At 50.9% G+C, this 12,616-nt stretch overlaps 1 protein-coding gene across 6 annotated transcripts; it reads left to right on the forward strand.

Annotated features, from left to right (window-relative positions):
- The first annotated feature begins 7,590 nt into the window (after positions 1–7,590).
- Positions 7,591–11,579, forward strand: Pnck (pregnancy up-regulated nonubiquitous CaM kinase). Of its 6 annotated transcripts, none has more exons than XM_005340596.4 (12): positions 7,591–7,660; positions 8,377–8,446; positions 8,733–8,864; positions 9,260–9,334; positions 9,424–9,562; positions 9,747–9,870; positions 10,047–10,122; positions 10,218–10,330; positions 10,414–10,492; positions 10,571–10,658; positions 10,783–10,927; positions 11,265–11,579. In XM_005340596.4, the coding sequence occupies exons 2-11, from the start codon at positions 8,379–8,381 to the stop codon at positions 10,918–10,920; spliced, it is 1,032 nt and encodes a 343-aa protein (XP_005340653.1). In that variant the 5' UTR covers positions 7,591–7,660; positions 8,377–8,378; the 3' UTR covers positions 10,921–10,927; positions 11,265–11,579. The 6 variants fall into 6 exon arrangements, with proteins under 6 accessions (XP_005340653.1, XP_040142891.1, XP_077890199.1 ...); XM_040286957.2 differs by having other exon boundaries at positions 7,600–7,675; XM_040286942.2 differs by lacking the exon at positions 7,591–7,660 and adding an exon at positions 7,682–7,926.
- Positions 11,580–12,616: the final 1,037 nt, after the last annotated feature.

Raw genomic sequence — 12,616 nt, forward strand, 5'->3', positions numbered from 1 at the left:
GTGCCCACCCAGGCCTAGGGCAGCCTTGGACTGGGAGTGAGCTGGGTTGAGGCAATCCTGTCCCGGGGTAACTGTTTATCCCAGAGGCAGGATCTTGGCAGCTGGAGACTGGATAGGGGCGCCTTCTCTTCTGGAGGCAGTGGCCAGATGAGCTTTGGAATTACAATGAGCTGGGAACAAAGAAGAAGCTGGGATCCACCTGGTGGGGCTTTATACTTCCAGTTCCTGAGCCCAGCGGGTGAGGGAGACCAATGGGGCTGGGGTCTTGGGCCCTGGGGTTGAGGGTGCAACCTGAGAGGCCTGGCCCCTCTCCAGCACAACATCCTCTGTTCACAAGCTGTAATGATTCATGGAAACCTTCTGAAAGGATTTTTTAAATGTTTTATGTAAATGTTTCATATTCGATTACTTTGGATGTACAGAAAAATCGCAGAGATCGCAGCAAGAGTTCCCACAGCACCCACAGTCAACTTCCCTGTTATTGATCTCTTAACACAAGCATAGTGGTTTGTTGCAGTTAATGAATCAATCGTGGTCCATTATTATTAAGTAAAGCCTGGCTGTCCCAGGATCCCATCCAGGAATCCCACATTGCACTTCCTTGTCATATCTCTTGACTGTGACTGTTTCTCAGATTACAGGTGTGTGCCACCATGCCCAACTATTGTTTGTTCTTGATGACCAAAACACTGACTTTTTTTTTTGTACTGGGGATTGAGCCTGAGGGGCATTTGACCTCTGAGCTATATCCCCAACCCTTTTTATTATTTTATTATTTTTTTTTAAAATTTTGAGACAGGGTCTGGCTAAATTGCTGAAGCTGGCCTCCAATTTTCAATTTTCCTGCCTTAGCCTCCCAAATTACTGGACTTAAAGGTGTGCACCACCATGTCCAGCGACCCTGGCTGTTTTGAGGAGAGCTGATCTTGTGTAGAATGCCTCTCTGCTGGGAATACTGATTTCCCTTATGATTAGACTAGGCTTATTCAGAAAAAGATCACTGAAGTAAACTACCATGCTTATCAGTCCTATCAGGGGGTCTGTGCTGTCCACGTGACTGATGACTATTGATGTTGACCTTGATCACCTGGCTGAGGTGTGTGTTTCAGGTGTCTCTCTACTGTAAACTGACTCTTTGTTTCACTTTCCATACTGTACTCTTTGGAAGGAAGTCACTATGAGCAGCCCACAGTTAAGAGGTACGGGTGATGTCCCACCTTTGAGGATGTGTTAGGCAACTGTTATTGTAACAAATATCTGGAATAATCAGTTTATAAGAAGGAAAGGTTTATTTTGGCTTGCAATTTCAGAAGTTTCAGTCTATAGTCACTTGGCCCTGTTATCTTTGGGCCTGTGGCAAGGCAGAACACCTCTCACTTTATTGTGACTGGGAAACAAAAAGAAAGGAAGGGGTTGGGGGTCCCCGGATCCTCTTAAAGGGCTGCCCCCAGTTGATACTGATAATGAAAGTCAATCAGTGCCGAGTTCTGTTTTGAAACAAGCATAGAAAGCAAGTTTTATTTAAGGGATAGAACAGAGACAGACTTCTGTGCAGAAAAGGAGCCCCAGAGCAGGATGGCAGAGGAAGTGGGGGTATCCTGCCCCTTTTATACTTCTTAAGTTTCCTTAAGTTCTCATGTTCTCTCCTCCCCCATCCTGCCTACGTGATGTGACTTTGACTTGTGATGTGACTCTGACTCGTGACCAAAGTGACCAAAGTGACTCGTGACCAAAAGGTGGGCCAAAGGTGGAGTGATCCTGGGCTGGAAAGGAAGGGAGTGGCTCAGGAGACATTCATTCATTAACAATCCCTGGAGACAGGTCAGCTCGGCCACAGGTGGAGGAGGGGGAATTGGGAAGCAAAAAAGTCGAAGGTGCTGGGGGTCTCAAGATCCTCTTCAAGGGAAGCCCCCAATGATTTAACTTCCTTCCATCAGACCCCACTGCTTGAAGGTTCTATCACCTCCTAATAGTGCCACAGGCTGGAGAATAAACCTCTAATACATGGGTCTTTGGGGGTCACCTAGCATACAAACCATGGGGGGACAGCCACATAATTTATTTGAAATTTTTCTGCACAGGAGTTTATTCTTCTACATTTATTGATTTATTAGTCATTTATGGACTCATAGATATTTCCTTTATACTTTTGGTTACAATGTAATACTATTATTTTGTTCGAATTTTCTTTATCTAACCATTGGGAACTCTTTCAGTTGGCTCCTGTGTTCCTTTTCTTAAAAAAAAAAAAATCAATACTAGGGATACAACACAGGGCCTTGCACATGTTAGGCACATACTACCACTGAGCTACTGAGCCAGCTCCTGTGTTCCCTTGACACCTCCCACCACTGTGTGTGTGTGTGTGTGTGTGTGTGTGTGTGTGTGTGGTGGGGGGGTGTACACTTCTTGACCTTCTGGCTCCAGGTTTGGCTTATGTGTCTCATACTCTAGTCCTAGAATCAGCCATTTCTTCAAGGAGCCATTTATTTGAGAATAGTATAGCATTGTTGTTTCCAGGCCCAGTTGTAACAGGGGTTCACTTGATGCTTTGACTATATCCTTTGTGGCTTTGATTTGAAACTTACATGTTTTTTTTTCTTTTTCCCCCGTCTTTTCCCCCCTAAACTTCTCTCTGATCTCTTTTTCCTGGATCTTCTCCTTCCTGATCCCGCCTCCCTAATCTCATTTTCTCTGAATCACCTCTATGAAAGCCCCCTTTTCCTGCAGTTGGGCAGAATGACAGCCTTTGGGACAGGAGTCCCCTGTGTTTCTCCTTTGCTAGCAAAGCAATAAACCTTCTTTTTCCTTTGTCTCAAAACATGTCCTCGTTATTCGATTGGCATCTGGGACAAAGACCAAGCTTTCAACAACACTCTTAGCTGACAGAACAAGGAAATTGATGTATGCACTCACCTGTGTAGATACTTGTGTATGAACACAAAGATGCATTGATGTGTGGATAACACTAATGTCTGCACCAACACAGGGATCACTCTAGCCTCCTCCCTTTGCTTCTTTGTAAAGGAAACTGGGCTCCCACCATCAGCCACCATTTGCATTGTTGTAATGTCCACCAATTCCTTAACAATTATCTTTAAATCTTTATGTATCCTTTCACTCTTCTTCTGTGACCTTCTATAGCATACCCAAGTGGCAGGCGTCTGCCATCACAATGTCAGAATAGTTTCAATACCCTCAAATGTTTTTGTGGTCCCTAAGTTGAACACCATCTTCTCTGGTGACAACTGATCTGTATACTGTTTCTATGGTTTCATTCTGGAATGTCACATACATGCAATCATAAAATATGTAACTTTTCAGATTGGCTTATTTAACTTAGCATCATGAGTGGAAGGTTCATCCATTTCTCTGCACTTTCTTAGCTCTGTCCTCTTTACCACCAAGTAGTATTCCTCATCTGGATGTGCCACTTTATCTGCCAGCCACAGAAGGACATCCTTGGTCACTTCCAGTTTTTGCCAATTATTAGTAAAGCTGCTGTAAATATTTCCATGCTGTTTTTTTTTAATTTTTTTAAGAGAGAGAGAGAGAGAGAGAGAATTTTTAATATTTATTTTTTAGTTCTCGGCAGACACAACATCTTTGTTGGTATGTGGTGCTGAGGATCGAACCTGGGCCGCACGCATGCCAGGCGAGTGCGCTACCGCTTGAGCCACATCCCCAGCCCGTGCTGGTTTTTGTGTGCGCATAAGTTTTCAAATCTGTATGGTAAATGCCAGACTATCACTGCTGCATCATGTGGTAAGAATATGTTTAGCTTCATTAGGAACTGCCAACTGTCTTCCCCAGGGGCTACACCATTTTGTATTCCCATCAGTAATGAATAAGTGTTCCTGTTGCTTCACATTCTTGCTGGCATTAGGTATCGTCCGGTTTTTAAATTTCAGTCATTTTAATAGGGCAGGTACATAGTAGTATATTGTTGTAGTTACAGTTTGCAATTTCCTAATCAGGTATGTGTTGGTTTTTCATTGCTGTGACAAAATAGTTCAGAAAATCAACCTAGAGGAGAAAAGACTGATTTGGACTCATGGATTCAGAGGTTTTAGCCCATGGTTGGCTGGTTCTATTCTTTCTGGGCCTGAGGTAAATGGACACAATATCTTTCTTTTACTTTTATGTGGTGCTGAGGATCCAACCCAGTGCCTTCCACATGTGAGGCGAGTGCTCTACTACTGAGCCCCAACCTCAGCCCCATAAAAGTTTCTATGACAGCAATTGCATACATTTATGGCTGAACTATTATTTTGCAGTACAGGGAACTGAAGCCGGAGGTACTCTTCCACATCCCTAGTCCTTTTTATGTTTGGAGACAGGGTCTCATTAAGTTGCTGAGGCTGGCTTTGAACTTATGATCTCCCTGCCTTAGCCTCCAGAATTGCTGGGATTACAGGAATGCACCAAGCACCTGGCCTTGTGCGGGCCTGCTTGCTGAGTCATGCATCACTTGGGTAAACTTTGATGCTAAGTATCTTCTTCTTTTTTTTTTTTTTTTTTTGGTGTTGATGGACCTTTATTTATTTATTTTTATGTGGTGCTGAGGATTGAACCCAGTGCCTCACACATGCTAGGCAAGTGCTCCACCACTGAGCCCCAGCCCCAGCCCACAAAGTATCTTTCCATATGTTTATTTGCGTTTTGTATTTTCTTCTTTCATGAGGTATCTTTCAGATCCTTTGCTCATATTTAAAATCCGGTTGTTTGTTTTCTTATTGTTGAGTTCAAAGAGTTCTTTGTACATTTTGGATAACCAGTCTTTTGTCAGATAATCACATTGCAAAGATTTTTTCCCCAGCCTATAATTTGGATACATGTGTTTAGTTTTGTTACAATGGGATTTATCCTTTTTCTTTCATGGGTCATGTTTTTCAAATTGTACTTAAGGAATCATCGACAAACCTGAAGTAACCTAGATTGTCTTCTATGTTTTCTTGTAGAAGTTTATAGTTTGGCATCTTACATTTGGGTTTATGACCCATTTTTGAGTTAAGTTTTGTCTAAACCTCCTGAAAGCATTTTGAAAAGCTGTTTATCCATCACACACATGCATGTTGAAATTGACATTTATAGTATTTCAACAATTGTGTAAACAGTTGCAAATAGTGTACTTTCTGTTCCATCATGAATACTGATGTAAAACAAACTTTTTTTTTTTTAGATGGATGCTTGTTATGCTGGCCAGCTGGCCTCAGACCCCTGGGCTCAAGTGATCCTCCTGCCTCATCCTCCCCACTGACTGGGATTACAGGTGCACGTCACCTCACCTTGCATGTGGAATCATTTTCTGTGTGTGTCTGATACTAGGGATGGAACCCAGGGGTGCTGAAACACTGAGCTACATCTCCAGTCCTTTTTAAATTTTGTTTGGAGACAGGGTCTCCCTAAGTTGCTGAGGCTGGCCTCAAACTCATGATCCCCCTGTGTCAGCCTCCTGAGTTACTGGGATGACAGGTGTACACAACTGTACCTGGCTTGTGATATCATTTTTTATACAGGGTGTAAACCTGAAGACTCCATTGGCATAGTTGAGTAATTGGGAAAGGTCAGGGTCAGAAGCTGGTAGGAGCTTCTCAGATTTCTTTTTCTGTACTGGGATTGAACCAGAAAGTGCTCCATCACTGAGTTACACTCCCCTGACTGTCTTGTCTTATCTTGCCTTTGCTTTTCCCTCCCTCCCCCCTCCCTTCCTCTCTCCCTCTTTCTTTATCTCCTTCCCAGTTTGTTTGTTTCTTTTCTTTTCTTCCTTCCTCCCTCCCTCCCTCCCTCCCTTCCTTTCTTATACTGGGGATTGAACCCAGAGGCTTGATCTGAGCTACACCGCAGCCCTTTCTGTCTCTCTTTCTTTCCTCTTTTTTTTGTACCAGGGATTGAACCCAGAGGCACTTAACCCCTGAGCCACACCCCCAGCCCTTTTGCATTTAGAGACCTCACTGAGGTGCTTAGTGTCTTGCTTTGAACTCAGATCTTCCTGCCTCAGCATCCCAAGTCACTGGAATTACAGGTGTATGCCCCCACACCAGCTAGATTTCTCATTTTTTTCTACAAAATACATTTGGGAGGTGAAGTTTGGAAAGATGATGTTTTAAAAAACTTTTCCGGCTCTGAGGACACTGTTGAAGTCTTCGTGTTATGCTCTAAACCCATGGACTGCTCTTAAGACTGGATTAAGTAAACCACTCCTGGCCCCTGTGACTTGGCAGGGTCCTTGTGACACAGGCCACTGTACATGTGCTCTTGATACAACCAGGGCACCCATCCCCCATTCCTGGTGGGGCACAGATCCCAGTGAAGCCGGATTTACAGATAGGTAGTTAGTGTAGTTAGGTGAATCGGGTCTAATATTGAGTAAAGAAAATGGAGACCATGATTGAGAATGGAGTCCAGGAAACCAGGGCTGCACTTGGGGAAATTGAAATGTTACTGTCCCCAAGGCCCAGAACCCATCCTAAGGAACTGTTAAGGAAGTAGCTCCCAGTAAACAGGGAGGTGCTAATCAAAAACCACCCCAGGCCCTTCCTCCCCAGATTACTCCAACCTGCCTCATCAGCCCATGTATCCCCCACCTTTTGGGGCTTCCCGTCTGCATTCTATCACTGAAGATAAAGGGAAACAAAAGACACAAATGTGGGAAAACTAAAAGAAGACCTTAGCTGTAAAAAAGGGAAGACCTCACCCTTCCATGGATTCTGCCTTTAGGGTCCCCTTCTTCCTCCGGGGAGAAGTCTTTTCTGCTGTCCTTTAATAAAGCTTCCACCTTCCACTCTACACTTGTCTTGCGTGCTTCTCCGGTAAACAGTGGTAACACTGGGATTGGGGTGAGGATGGGGAGGTGTGGTGGTAATCTACTGATGAAGGGTGGACCCCCCACCTTTTGGTGAGGAAGAGTAGACAAAGAAGATGATTTTTGCAGTGATAGATTTTCTAAAGAGCCCGCAGAGTTCTGTTCCAGTTCTGGCAGGGTTGGGGGAGGGGAGGCCTTTTTAGGAGGCAAAGGAAGAACCTCCAGAGCAGACCTCAGGCCATTCAAGGGCTCATTCTTTGACTAGCAGTGACATGCCGGGGCCTGGAGAATTTCCAGCACCAGGGTGACATGATCTTAAAGAAGAGAATGCTCAGGCTGCTGGTTAAGAAAAGAAGGAGGGTGAAAGGTTAAGGGTGGAGGTAGAAAGAACCCAATGAGTGCTGATGGGGCTTCAGGCCAGGGCAGCAGAGTGGTGGTGGCAGGTCAGTAGGGAAGAAGCTCGTTATAGACCAAATGGCCTGGAGGGCCTGTCTGAGGAGAGGCCACAAAAGCAGAGACCGCAAAGCAGAGAGCCATGCCACTATGTGGGTGAAGAAATTTCTGGACAGAAGACACCGGTGGTGCAAAGGCCCTGTGGCCACCTATTCAGACCAGAGCCTCAGGATACTGGAGAGCATAACTGAGGAACAAGGATCAGGGCAGTGGCAGCAGTGGAACCCAGGGGATTGCCTTACAAGGCGCCCTGCCGCGTTGCAGCCGGCTGTACTCATCCACCGAGTGCTTGGCTGGCAGCGGCCCGCGGGGGCGCGCAGAGGGGGCGGGGCCGGCGGGGCGCGGGCGGGGGGCTCGGCGCGGCGGCCACTGCGCGAGGTGACGCTGCTGCATCCGCTCCAGGTCCGCACCTGCCAGGTCCGTTCGGGCCAGGGGCACACAGGGTCCAGGCCCGCAGCCGCTGAAGACTCTAAAAACCCTCGCACACACCTGTCACGCCCGGCGCGCCCCCTGCCCGCACACGCGGCCCACGCAGCTCGGAACTCTGAGGGCCCACGCTGCGGAGTCCCCTTACTCCGTGGCACCAAGGGCTGAGTTGTAGCAACGCGGCCGCGTGGGTGGCCGTGGTCGTGACAGGTGGTTGTGAGCGGGGTCGCAGATGCATTCGGGTGGGTGGGTGGGTGGTCTGGGTGGCGCGTGCATGTGGGCGCTGTGTCTTGGTGGTAGGTCTGGTGGGGGAGGGGTCTGGGCCCTGTAGATGGAGGTGGGCTAGAGGGGCCAGAGTAGGGGTGCACAGAGCCTTCTAGAAAGCGGCTGCTCATGTAGGTTCCAATACGTGGAAGCAGAGAGGGGATGCCCAGGTGTTGGTTGCCTGGGGAGGTTGAGGTGGGGAAGCACTGGATGTCAGCAGCGGACCCGGGATGGGGAATTGTCCATGTGGGAGTAGGCGGGGGGAGGGGCAAGATGTACCTCGGCTGTGGGGTGGCCCTGACGGAGGTGGGGGCCGAGGGGGGGCGATGATGGATTGGCAGTGGGATGAAGGTGGCTATCTCCGAGGACACCGATGGCGGGAGGAGGGAGCTGCCATGCCCAGGGTCCTTCTCCACCTCCCACTGCAGACATGCTGCTGCTCAAGAAACAGACGGAGGACATCAGCAGCGTCTATGACATCCGGGAGAAGCTTGGCTCGTGAGTGTGATGCAGTGTGAATATGTGTGTGGACATGCGTGTGCATGTGTGCGCGAACATGTGAGTGTGGGGAGGAGTATGTGGGGACATGTAAGCATGTGATACGGAATAGATGTGTGTGACTGTGTGGGTAAATTGTGACGCGTTTGCACATCTGAGTGTGTGAATATGTGTGCGTGTGTGCATAAGTGCCGGGGAGGGGGGTAAGGGCCTCCCCATCTCCCTCAGCCCTCTCCTTCCCCTCCCTTCCCCCTCATTGGTCTCCCACTGTCTGGCTCTGTGGCAGGGGTGCCTTCTCCGAGGTAGTGCTGGCCCAGGAGCGGGGCTCTGCACACCTTGTGGCCCTCAAGTGCATCCCCAAGAAGGCGCTGCGGGGCAAGGAAGCCCTGGTGGAGAATGAGATTGCGGTACTCCGCAGGTGCGCCCATGCCTGGCCTGGGACCTAGAAGTTAGTGGGGATGGTCAGAGTCCCTTGGTCTGGGACCCCTGCCGGTCTAGCCTGACCTTTGTTGCTAACCTGCTGGAGGGCCTGGGGCAGTTCTCTTTCCCTGCCTGGGCCTGAATGTCCCCAAAAAGAAAGGGTCAATATTGATCTGTGCTTTTCAGACAGGATTTAGAATTGTGTATCCTAGGAAGGCCTGGGCTGAGGTAGGCCAGGGTGGTCGGTGGTTAGGAATGGGGAGTCCATGCGGGAGCAAGAGAGGAAGAAGGTGGCTCAGGACAAAGCTCTCCCAGACCCTGCTGTGCTCCCCAAGGAGGCTGCTGCAGCCTGGACTTGTGCTTTCCTACAAGGGCTACTTTTTCCTGTTCCAGGGTCAGCCACCCCAACATTGTGGCGCTGGAGGATGTCCACGAGAGCCCTTCCCACCTGTATCTCGCTATGGAGCTGTGAGGAGGGCCAGTGGGGGCTGGATAGGCATGGGGGCTGAAGCTTGGGCTCAGGGGCCTGGGTTGGCTGAACTCCGGACTCCCCTCAGGGTGACGGGTGGCGAGTTGTTTGACCGCATCATGGAGCGAGGCTCCTACACGGAGAAGGATGCCAGCCACCTGGTGGCTCAGGTCCTCGGCGCTGTTTCCTACCTGCACAGCCTGGGCATTGTGCACCGGGACCTCAAGGTGCCTGGCTGGGAGCCCTCACACCTTGCCCACCTGGCCCTTCGTGTGTTTCCCCAGGCGCATGACTGGGGCCTTTCCCAGCATCCCTCTCCACTGAGGGTCTGGGGAATTTGAGAGTGCTGAGGCCCACCCTGTTCCAGTGCCGGTGCCATGCCGAGCCTGACCTGGCCCCCATGTGTCACAGCCTGAAAACCTCCTCTATGCCACGCCCTTTGAGGACTCCAAGATCATGGTCTCTGACTTTGGCCTCTCCAAAATCCAGGCTGGCAACATGTTAGGCACTGCTTGTGGAACCCCGGGATATGTTGGTAAGAGGGGGGAAACTCTGGGCCTCGCTGGCTGGTAGGAGGGGGCGGGGACCCTGGGGGAGCCAAGGTGCTAGGATCTGGGGTGACTGTTGCTGCAGCTGGGTTATTCCTGGGGCTGAATCACACATGCATGTTGTGTGCATGCACACTAGAATGTGTCTGTTTGTGACCTCCAGCTCCAGAGCTTTTGGAGCAGAAACCGTATGGGAAAGCTGTAGATGTGTGGGCCCTGGGTGTCATCTCCTACATCTTGTGAGTGACCAGTGGGAAGCCTCAACTCCTGCCTGCCTGCCCCCTGCTGGGTTGGGGAGGGGAAAACAGCTGGGTGATTCATCTGTGGGTGCCAGGCTGTGTGGGTACCCGCCCTTCTACGACGAGAGCGACCCTGAACTCTTCAGCCAGATACTGAGAGCCAGCTACGAGTTTGACTCTCCCTTTTGGGATGACATCTCGGAATCAGGTGAGCTTGATGCTGACCTTCTGCTTGGTACTGACCAGGGGTAGTAGGGACTGGGCAGGCTGACCTGGTCCCCCCTGCTCCAGCCAAAGACTTCATCCGGCACCTTCTGGAGCGAGATCCCCAGAAGAGGTTCACCTGCCAGCAGGCCTTACAGCATCTTTGGTGAGTGGGACCCCTGGCAAGTTGTCCCAGGCCAGAGAGACAATCTTCCATACATCACTGACCTCAGGCTTCCTTCAGGATCTCTGGGGATGCGGCTTTGGACAAGGATATCCTGGGCTCAGTCAGTGAGCAGATTCAAAAGAATTTTGCCCGAACCCACTGGAAGGTCAGCACTATTTTCCTGCTTCAGGGCATAGCCTCCACTGCCTACAGGTCACTATAGTCCTTGCAGTCTTGGGGCTGGGGCCCAGGCATGGCCTGACACACACCACCCACACTTCTTCCCACAGAGAGCTTTCAATGCTACCTCCTTCCTGCGCCATATCCGGAAGCTGGGGCAGAGTCCAGAGGGGGAGGAGGCCTCCAGGCAGAGTATGGCCCGACACAGCCACCCAGGCCTCCCAACTGGCCAGCCCCCCCAGTGGTGATGCCCAGGTGTGTGTGCCTTTCATCCCCAGAGCTTATAGGCTGGTGGTGTTCTATTTGGCCAAGAGCTAAGGGGGTGGGCCCTATAGAGTTTGCCTGGCCCTTCCTGTCCCCATTCTGCATGGCCTAGGGCTCCACGGTCCTGCCTCACTGGTCCCCAGTCTCTCCTGGTCCCTCTCAGCCTTCCTCCTGGATTCATCAGGGAAAGACCCCCAGGACCACTCCTTGGCCCCTGAGGGCTGAGGGCACACAGTGCAAGAGGAGGAGATGGGTAGGGGCACAGGGAGGCCAGTCTGGCTCCTGACTGCCCCCTTCCTCTGCCTCTCTCTCCTCCCTTCCATTCCAGGCAGATGCTGAGGCCAAGTGGACAGACCCTGATTTCCTTCCTTTGAGTCCTTTCAGTCCCCTTCCCCCACCCCTTATGCCCCTGGCTGGTCTCTGCTGGAGTGTGTGAGTCGTGCACGTGGCGCATGGCTGGGGCAGGGATGGGGCACTCCTTGTCACTGCCTCCAGAAGCCTGGGAGGTGTTGGCAGGTGGGCTCCAGGGGCCGTCCTTCCTGCACTGTTCTGTGCTTTGCTGACTGTGGGTGGTTCTGCTTGTGTTGTGGCCCTCCAGCCCCCTTGTTTTCTCCAAACCAATAAAGACAGACAGAGCAATGGGCCAGTGGTGAGCTGGGGGCGGACATGTGTGGGGTTGGGGATCACCTGGGGGAAGGGAATGAAGAAGGAAGAATGGACCCCATTGCTGCCTGAATCCCTGCTCTCTGGGATCATGGCAGACAAGGTCCCAATCACCCAAGAATTTCCTGTTCCTACCCTCTAAGTACCAGCAAGAGGCCACCTGGCAGCCAGCTCTGCTACCCTACAGATCTGACTGCCTGGGACCCTCGGTCTCTGGGCAGCAGCAGAGGCACGCTGGGCTGCCAGCAGGGGGCAATGGCGGGAAGCCAAATCCCTATCCCCAATGCAAAGAACAGCACTGTCTCTGGGCCTCTAGTGCAGGGCTGCAGTGTCCATGCCCTGCATATGCCGGGCCTTCTCCCACCTCTTCCTACCTCCTTCCCCTTCCAGTGGGCAGCTTGTGTGAAATCCTAGGAACCTCAGTGTCAGAGGATGAAAAGGAGCCCCTCAACCAGGAGAGGGTACCACAGGGGCCTCTACCCCCTGTACTGTGCTGGGGCTTTGGAACTATGGGCATCACGCCCGAGCGGACCCAGGCTAGCAGCTGGAACACAAGGAGCTGTGACGGATGGCATGAAGAACTGTGGTCTTTGTTCTGGTGTAGCAGCTCCCAGGTCTTCCATCGCCACCTATGATGGATCAGGGCTTCAATGGCTGGCCTTGCTGGTTCCATCAGGGAAGACCCCCAGGGCTACTCCTTGGCCTCAGCCAGAATTCCAGGCTAGCAGGCCACCCCTTCCCCTCGGAAAATCCTTCCCCTGAGCCCCCAGGGGATGAGCTAAATGGCCAGGGTGCAAGTTAAAGAAGATTCCTCTCCTTTTCAAAGTTTGGGATCAAAAGGAGGCCATGAGGCCCAATCCGAGGCTGGACTGGTCTTGGATATGATGGGGTTTGGCGTTGTTTCCAGGAAGGAGAGCAGTCATGGCACCTGTGCTCTGGGTATACGGTAGTGCAGACAGCTGCTCTTCTGTCCCAACATTCTGCCATCCTCTCCCAAGACCAGGGGGAATTCTGGAA

The sequence above is a fragment of the Ictidomys tridecemlineatus genome, chromosome X (assembly GCF_052094955.1).
Source record: "Ictidomys tridecemlineatus isolate mIctTri1 chromosome X, mIctTri1.hap1, whole genome shotgun sequence".
Taxonomy (NCBI): Eukaryota; Metazoa; Chordata; class Mammalia; order Rodentia; family Sciuridae; genus Ictidomys; species Ictidomys tridecemlineatus.

Bases quoted from the DNA above. Each gene is read 5' to 3' on its own strand.
- Pnck (XM_040286942.2), top strand. The intron at 9,335-9,423 runs GTGAGGAGGGCC...GACTCCCCTCAG, and splicing joins CTGTATCTCGCTATGGAGCT to GGTGACGGGTGGCGAGTTGT. The intron at 10,493-10,570 runs GTGAGTGGGACC...GGCTTCCTTCAG, and splicing joins CAGGCCTTACAGCATCTTTG to GATCTCTGGGGATGCGGCTT.